Source organism: Pyrus communis, chromosome 16, assembly GCF_041283825.1.
Source record: "Pyrus communis isolate YQ-2024b chromosome 16, ASM4128382v1, whole genome shotgun sequence".
Taxonomy (NCBI): domain Eukaryota; kingdom Viridiplantae; phylum Streptophyta; class Magnoliopsida; order Rosales; family Rosaceae; genus Pyrus; species Pyrus communis.
In genome coordinates this window covers 26,693,160-26,702,154 of record NC_142580.1, presented here as the reverse complement: position 1 = coordinate 26,702,154, position 8,995 = coordinate 26,693,160, and the positions used below count along the sequence as shown (strand labels likewise).

Below are 8,995 nucleotides of genomic sequence, written 5' to 3'. Positions count from 1 at the left end.
CTCAGTAAGAAGGTTTTGGGATTTTAGGAGAATTCATTTTTTCTGTGTTCTAAATGTTATGCAAATGGATGTATATATAATGCACAAATGTCTGTTCACAACATGTATGAATATGAGATGCATCTTTTGGAAGGCATTTGCTTAGAGAGGTGTGTTGCTCTTTGGCGTTCTTTCATCGTCTCAGACTTCATCCAAAGGATGAGTCTGTTGAAAAAATAATTAATTAAAAATAGTAATTAATTATTAGATTTAATATTTGAGCCCATCTTTTGACAATTAAATATATTTTAATTATATATTATTTATATATTTATATATTTAATTATTACACACCCAAACCCAAACTCAAAGTTCAAGCCCATTTTTTCTTTCAATGGTCCATTTTTCCAATCACTTTGTATGATGAATAAGATGTTATAAGGTGTGTGAAACTTCCCGACTTGACCAATGTGGGACAATTGAGATGAAAGGAATTTTCCACTCGAAAACTCCAACATGCAGAACTTTAGGCTATTATTCATATTGTTTATATCGCTTTGGACAGTGTTGATATTCTTTTTGGATTGAGTGTGATTCTTGTTTAGCAGTGCATTTTCTTTCTAATGGATCTTTGGTGCCTTGGCGTTTATCGGTTGATTGGGTAAATTGTTGTATCATCCTCTCTTCCATGCATCCATGTTCAGTTTTCTCATATTTATAGTGAAGAAAATCAGGTGGCAGATTGTTTGGCAAACTATGGTGTTGGTCATGTTTGGGTTCATTGGTGGGATTCTTGTCCACCATGTGCAATTGTGGCCTCAGTTCATAAACTTTCATGGTTTTCAAATTTTCATTTCTGTTAGAAATTCTCTTAATTGATTTTAGTTTCTTATAATTTTCTACTTTTTGTTAGAGTTTGACTTCATATCCCTTAACTTATTGTATCTTTAATTTTTTTCTTCAATATATATTGACAATAATGTTTTTTTTTTCTATTATAGCAATTGTGAAGTGGATATGACATTATTATTTTAATTAAAAAAATTCATAGAATGTCGTTTGATGGTCAAGTACAGAATTTGAATAAGACAGAGGAAGCCATCAAGGCTAAGATTGGGGCAGAGGCTGCAGCCAAGCTTTGCAGTGAAGCCATCCACTTCATTAGAGTTGGCTCTCTATTATTAGACAATGGACGCGTGTTGCGCTGTTGGTCTTTTCCTTCAATGATTTCATTGGATGACGTCAGTAAAGAAATATAATGGGCTCCACAACCTGAAGGTGAAGTTATACGACATTAGATTGTGCTTATAAGAAAACATAATACATGTTACATCGGCATTAGTCTTGGCTAGTAAAGCTGTCCGACATTGATTTGGTTAGTGAAGCTGAGAGTATATCATAAAATACCTTGATACGCCTAAACTAGGTCATATGATCGTAGGCAGATACATACTCGATCCCTGGGCGGCAGTGGGATTTTTGTGTTAAAGAGTCGAATAATTTCAGTAGTTTTATAATAAGGCTTATTGTAATAGGCAGTTGAAGCACAAGAAGCCATTAATACCTACACAAAGAAACCCTGATAGTTGTAGGAAAATGAACCTACTGGTTACAGAAATTAATTACAATTATTGGTGCCAATCATAGGAAGATCCAAAAATGGCAATTATGTATGAAATTCTATACAGCGTAATCTAACCGTGGTAAGGCATTACCACTCAGTATTACAGTCTAATGGTATTCCTCTTCACTTGTAAGTGAGAAGTCTTAGGTTCGATTCTCTTCAAAAGGGAATTTGAACCACATTATTGCTTATACATCATGGACACGGTCAATGAAAATAATGCTTGTACATCGTAGATGCATTCTTATCTTGGAAAGCTTTGTAATTCAATTTTGATTTAACCAACTTTCTGCTTCTCCTTTGATGCACAGAATTAATTCAGTTGGGACGATGTTATTAAGGCTGATAAACATCGAGAGACGTATCTTGGTCACAGCATCAAAGGGGCCTGTGGGAAGATGGCAAAAATGTGACATGTTTTGTTCCTTCATATTGTGCTATAAATTATAATCATTCATTTCCCCATTTCAAACCAACTATTCTTCTGACAGATAGTCAAAGCCTCTGCAGTTCAAGAGGCAAGAAAAGAGGCAATTAATTCTTGAATGCCCAACAATTCTCATGCCTTGAACCATATTTGCTAGTAATAGTATTCTCCTCTCGGTATTTCTGGACTAGCAAATTGGTTCAAAATATCGTGTACGAATACCTTTTCCAGCTCCAAATCGAATTCGAAATCAATAATTTACTATTTAACGTTAATAAATGAAAACCCAAACAATTATAACTTCTTATATATAAATAAAAAAGAACACCGTAACATTTACAATTTTAAAAAAAAAAAAAATGAAGAAAAAACAACGCGCGCACACACAACACCATCAGAAGCCCCAAACACCAACTTACTGAAACAGGAGACACCTCACCCAACCGCAACCAGAAATTGTGAAGGATACCCACGGTCCAGCCCTATTCATACATATACACATACATACATATACGAACTTAGAATACAACAACATACTCAAGTTAGGCATCGCAGAAATAGCAGAGGGATACCTCAGCACAATCTTCTGGTTAAGCTGCAAGTACTACTATCACAATGAGAAGCACAATTCCAAATATTACCAAGAGCAAGCAAGTCTGCAAAAAATAAAAACATTAACTTTAAAGTGATTCCATAATATATTTGTAAAGGAACTGAAACAGATCGACAATATTTCTGAAGTGGGATTAAATGCATTATTTCATGTGTTTACGGGATCTGAAAATTCATGTCGAAGCCTAATGAAGAATGTTGTGGCTGTGAAAACTATCATGGACCATCAGTTTAACCTGTGAATTTGGACCCCATGTTCATGCAAGAATGAACTTAAGAATCATTCATATAACAACCTAGCAACGAAAATTACCAAAGAGTCCCTGAAGCGAACATTTTGAAAAATATATAAATATTTACACTTAAATGTAGACTGTCATATAAAAAAATGTGAACAAATTACCAGAGATGAATTCGATCTTTGGGTCTTTGACGCCTTCACTAGATGGGACTTTGCCTGCCCAGTAGCAGCGTGAGCACTCTCAATATTGGAGCCAATGTCATCTACAAAGCGGATATAACCGATAAGAAAACACAAGCCAGATAAGTATAAGTGCCTTCAAGAGAGTAAGGAGAAGGTAAGTTACCAATCATGGTTCCTTGCTCATGAACCAGTATAGCAAGATCTTTAAAAATCTCATTCACTTCACCAATTTGCTGCTGGATTTCTTGTATTCCCTGTTCTCTTTCCTCGATGATAGCCTCATTGAAAGCAATCTCATTATCCAATAGCACGACCTCTTGTCTGCAGCAAAGCTCACTTATAACCAAAGATATATGGCACATCCAACCTTGATAAGAGTTTTAAACTGAAGCAGATAAATCAAACAACAATCAAAGACAGCTGATGCTAAGGCTCCCACTGCCAACTATTTTTGTATCATTAAGGACAGAAAAAAGGCGTTGGAAGTTTGATGTAGAACAACACAAGGTGTGTGCGGCATGATTATTCTGAGCTTCAGATGTCAGGAATTTTAAAAATTTAGAGGGGGAATGCTAGCCACCTTCTCACTGTTCCACCAGGTGTCAATTTTCTAGAACCTAAAACTAAGCATTCAATCCCTAAAATTAATTCAATTTTGTTTTCGAAATTTACCCATCTTAAATGTAATAAGTCTTCATAAACTTTTTCCCTTGCTAATTAAAAAGTGAAATTGACCGACTGTTCCCCTCCATCGTTTCCTTCACCAAAGGCACAATATCATATATTCAGATAAACCACCCTAACTACTAATTATCATATGGCCTTTCTAATAAGAAAGGAATACATGTTTTCTGGGATATAACTTTTTCTAATAAGAATGGAGGTACAATGAGGTTTGTTTGTACCATACTTGACCAATCTCGAAACTACCAAGCATCGGTCAACGTCATACAGTGAAGAACTCACTGAGGGGTTCATGCCGAGGCACCCCTACCGAAGCACAAGAGTTTCCCTCCAACCAGGAGGCCAATCACAACACAACACATGTCAACGTCAGAATAAAGCTCCCAGAGTCCCACATCGACTGCAGACAGAAGCTGGAGACTCTCCTCAACTATAAAAGGAGACCATTCTCCTACAATTAATCCCTAATGTCATTACTGTACTTAAAGTAGTCATTATGCTCAAACTTATGTATTTGTGTAACCCTTCACTATTAATGAAAACTCTTCTACTCCGTGGACGTAGCCAAACTTAGGGTGAACTACATACATCTTATGTTTGCTTCCCAACCTCTATCCCTTACATATTATCCTCATGAAGTGACTGGAGCAACCGGGTGAAGGTCACAAACCTGACACTTTATGTTGTTCCAAAGTCTTGCTGATTTTATGCATCAACAAAGTCAGTGCCGATGCAATTCCCTTTTTGAGGGCAGTTTTGAAATGGTACGGTGGTTCCACCACCTTTAAGTTTTACGACCATGAAAAGAGATGGTTCAGTTTTTTATGTTTTGTCTTTTGGCAGAAGAGAGTATTAACTGTAGACAGTTAAAGACTGAAACAACCTTGACCCAAGTGACTTGTATGGTTCTTCAAAACACTGAAAGACTAGTTAAATAATAGAAAAACAATAGACCACTCCGACAGACAATGGAGACTCAAAAAACTTCAAAGATAGCTTCTATACCAAAATACTAGAAGCATGGTTCTAAAAAACACTATGCGCTAGTCGGGCGGTTGACTGGGGCCTAGTGCCTAGGCGGCCTAGACAGATTTTTAATTTTTATTGATTTAATTAAATTTATTATAACAAAAACTAGGTCTACTTAATAAGATGGGCTGTTTTTTTAACCCCAATTCAAGAGTGAAAAAGATGATAAGCATATAAAATGGCCCGTCCCAGCCTAACCCACCCCACCCTTTCTTTATTGCAAATCTCTCTCTTTTATTATAAGAATGCCTCGTTTCCATCAACTAATTAAAATAATCAAATCATCCAGATACCTCTCTCGCTTTTATTAAAACCAGCCTCATTTCCGATTCCTCATTTCAACCCCTCGTTTCCATCGCTTTCACTCTTTTTTCGAAAAAGAGAAGCTGCTTTCTCTCCTCTCTGTTTTAGAATCAAGAGGCCTCTCCCATCATCAGACCTCTTCCCCACTTCCACAAGTTACTCCAAACCCTCAACTTTCATCCCAAAATCCCGAACGATCAAACATCGGCGTGGCCCACTGGTCAAGCAGCAGTTTGTGAAGAAATCTGAGGTGGATTCTTTGAACGATAAATGGGGTTTGTATGCATCGCCCCTCTCTCTTCTTGTCAGATTGCAATGAGATGGAGAACCGTTGAGGTTCTTACGAGGCCGCCTAGACCGCCTAGATAGCACCTAGGTGGCCAACTAACTCCCACCCGATTTGATGAACTCTTTGGCATAAATCCCAGCGGCGCCCCACCGCCTAGCACCTAGATGGCCACCTAGGCCGATTTTTAGAACACTAACTAGAAGAACCAAGACACAGAGCTCCAACACCACAACACTCATCAAACACTTCACTCAATCTCATGGTCTGACCTGCACTTTGTTCCAAAGGGATTGCAACCCCACGAATAACAGTCTCCAACACCCTATCCCATGACTACCAATAAAATACCCCTTTTCTATGAACCACATTACACTACACCACTTCCCACCAAAGGCTCTATCCCTCCACCATAAACCTAAAACTAGACTTGGAGAAAAATTCATTTATGTTGCATTGATTGTCTCCAGATTATAGTACATAACTCATCGTCTTCCCATTGAACATATAATTTCATTCAATTTCCTTTTACTGGAAAATGCACGATTCTACTAGTTTGTCCCTCGTCTTTCCTTCTTCTTTTCCAACAGAAATTTACTAATGCCTTTCAGCATTTGATTTGGAGTTACGTTTAATGTCGTTGTAGAATAACGACCCCTTTTCTGCAAAAACAGTTAGAATCCTTATCATTGTTAAGTAAAACTCACCTTCTAGATTCCACAAGGAGAGCACGCTGTTCTGGACTTTTGTCTGAGTTTACATCTATCTCGCTAGCGGTGTAACTGCATGAAACATTTAGAATAATCATACAACTTCAGATTGAGGGCCTCCAACAGTAGATGTAATGCAAACTAAACAAAACAAAAATATCTTCTGGAAGATATCACATAAATAGTGGACACAAATAAAAGACTGGAATTACTTGTATAAATCCTCTGGCAAAAGTTACCTGGACGGAAGAACTGCTTGAGGAACAAAAGGAGCATATGTTGTTTCTCTCTCAGCTGCAAGTCGTTGAGCCTTCTGAAATTCTCTCAGCACTGCTTGAAAATCTTTTGCAAGCTTAGCATCTGTAATCTTCTTGCTTGCCTGCAATTAAGTTGAAGACAACTAAGTTCATCACACCAAAAAGTTTGAGTTTTTCAAAGACCAACCCGCAACAGAGAACAAGAATGCACCATTTCAAATGAATCAAACACATCAATTTTGAGGGGCCAATAAGGAAATTCCCTTGAGTGAACTAATCAGATTTTACCTAGTTATGATATTTTGACAGGGTAAAAGTCCGACATTAATTTTAGATTTCGTAACGTCAATACTATCTTTGTTTTGACCTGATTCCAAACACAATAATCCTTAGTGGGTGATAACTGTGGGACTTGTTTCGGTGATTCTGGAGCATCTGCAAGGCTTTCCAAGACTAATTAGCCTAGCAAATAGTGCTGGAATTGGTTGGTGACAAACCAACTTTCGCTATACCACCCCAGATGGTCGGAGCGGATTGGTTACGAGGCTTACCAACTGGGAGGAAGAGAAGAGAAAGACAAAGACTAAGGCGAGGCATGCTGGAAGATGATAGCAGACCTAAAACCCCCATAGACAGCAAGGAAATGGAATTGATTACACTAGAATTTCTTCTGGGATTGGATTTGGGATCTAGGGTTTAATCAGAAATGAGGAATTTGGATGAAATTGGATGTGGAAATGAAGAATTTGGGACTTTGAAAGGCATGTGTCTCTACTTTTCGGTGTGTCTGTGTGTGTGAGAGACGCATGGAGGAAGGAGGGACGAGAGTGACAGAGAAACTTACATTAACTTCGGTATGATGATCTCTTTCGCTGACTTGTTTAAGTTTTTCTGAAGTATCCTTCACCAATTGCCCGATAAGTAGTCTTGTCTTGTGCCTGCAATCAGGAAAAGTCAATACGGAGAGCACTACTCGATGGAATCTATCACAAGAAAAGAGAATGAATAACGACCAGAAACGACATTTTGCAACTTGATTACTTGAAAGAAGTAATCGTGATTGCTATCCAGGATGTCGCTATTCTTTATGATTGGGTCACAACTAAGTTGTACTGGCCCCTTATCTATTTTTTCTTGAATACTTTGAAGTGATACTACATGCACCTCCAAAACGATAGCGAAACAGATCAATCCGAATCCATCGAATTATACAGCAAACAGGAGGCCGAAACCCATCCGAACAATCAAACCCAACTTACCATGATTTAACAACAACTAAAACCTAATTCAACCTTGATTAAACAAAATCCTCAATAACTCAACCATACAATACAAAATCAAAACCTCACATTTCAAACAGAATTCAGTAAACAATACACAATCGACAATTGGAAGTGAAGAACCAACTCACAGCTTTTCGCGGAGGTCCGGTGTGTCTTTGGGGGTGCCGAGGGTGTTGACGAGCCTCTGGAAGGTGGATACGGCGGTGTTGATCTGGAAAATGCCGGAGGCCACAGCTTGGGTGGGGTCCCGCTTGCCATTGATGAGGTCTCCTCGCCGGGAATAATTGGTGCCCCGACCCGCTTCCAGATCCCGAAAGCTCATCTTTGCTGTCCCTCCCCAACCCTAACCCTTAAGTTTCCCGAGAAAATCCCGACACGAATTTCAAGGAAATAGAAGGAAAATTAGTATTCGGGGCACAGGAATTGAGAATTGAGGCGAAAACGGGAGCTAAGCACGCGGCGATGATTCGAGGGAAGAGAGAGGGGAGAGAGAGAAGTTATTATTGATGCGGTGAGGTTGTCTTTTCTGGAGGAGCTGGAACGGAAGCCGGTGCCGGCACGTCGATGTTTACACGTGGGTGAAGCTGATAGGTCCGGCTTTCAAGGGAATGTTGTGTTCAATTTCCGTATACAATGTGGCACTACAACATTCTTCGAATGGCTGGTAATTTGCTTTTCATTTAATTTATAAATTATTCTGTAAAAAATAATTTGCTTAAAATTAAGATTATTTAGTTAATTAATTTTAACAAATAAATCGACAACTCGTAATACATTTAACAAATATGTTCATCTGTTTTTATAAAATTCAATAACTAAACGATTTTCATTTTAATTTATTTTTTGTAGAGGTGCTTTTTATAGAATGATATACAATAGGAATAGTTCCAATCACAAACATAAAATTTTATAAATAAGCCGCAAAATATTTTAAAGAGGAGTTCTTTCTTAATCCTTGAGGAGCAAGTATCTTCTTCATTTTTAACTCTTCTTAGCACGCACTCACGCGTCCTAGAGGAATAATTATCAGTGTCACCAAACTTCAGCTTAATACGATGCTAGTAAGGGACGCATAATGAGTCTTAGTTAGATTGTACAATTGTCATATGGTTGTAATCATTGCAACTAATCCTAGTTTAGTTAGTTGATTAGATGTGATTAGTTACTCAGCTTTATTTGTAAAGTGTATATAAACTCAGATGTAATTTCTTCTTGATGGATCTAGTAATAGTACTAGTGTTCCTAATCCTAAATTTGAAGTCAGGTATGAAAAGGATTAGAACATTCTAATTTGGCTCAATACCATGCTATCAGAGGACATAATTCCTTTCACTGTTGGTGTACCTTCATCTCATGAGCTCTGGCTGAACCTTGAAG

The 8,995-nt window shown here is 37.9% G+C and overlaps 1 protein-coding gene across 2 annotated transcripts; it reads right to left on the bottom strand.

The window, feature by feature from the left end:
* Positions 1–2,309: 2,309 nt before the first annotated feature.
* LOC137731235 (syntaxin-22) lies at positions 2,310–8,277 on the bottom strand. 2 transcript variants are annotated; one of them, XM_068470337.2, is made up of 8 exons: positions 7,747–8,277; positions 7,180–7,273; positions 6,318–6,457; positions 6,076–6,150; positions 3,230–3,387; positions 3,046–3,146; positions 2,603–2,686; positions 2,310–2,512 (listed from the first exon to the last, which is right to left on the bottom strand). In XM_068470337.2, exons 1-7 carry the CDS (start codon positions 7,938–7,940, stop codon positions 2,621–2,623), a joined length of 828 nt encoding a protein of 275 aa, XP_068326438.2. In that variant the 5' UTR covers positions 7,941–8,277; the 3' UTR covers positions 2,310–2,512; positions 2,603–2,620. The 2 variants fall into 2 exon arrangements, with proteins under 2 accessions (XP_068326438.2, XP_068326437.2); XM_068470336.2 differs by having other exon boundaries at positions 2,310–2,686.
* Between the last annotated feature and the right edge of the window lie 718 nt (positions 8,278–8,995).

Bases quoted from the DNA above. Each gene is read 5' to 3' on its own strand.
- LOC137731235 (XM_068470336.2), bottom strand. From the start codon at position 7,940: ATGAGCTTTCGGGATCTGGAAGCGGGTCGGGGCACCAATTATTCCCGG. The intron at 7,274-7,746 runs GTGAGTTGGTTC...TCCTGATTGCAG, and splicing joins CCGGACCTCCGCGAAAAGCT to GCACAAGACAAGACTACTTA. The intron at 6,458-7,179 runs GTAAGTTTCTCT...ACTTAATTGCAG, and splicing joins ATCATCATACCGAAGTTAAT to GCAAGCAAGAAGATTACAGA.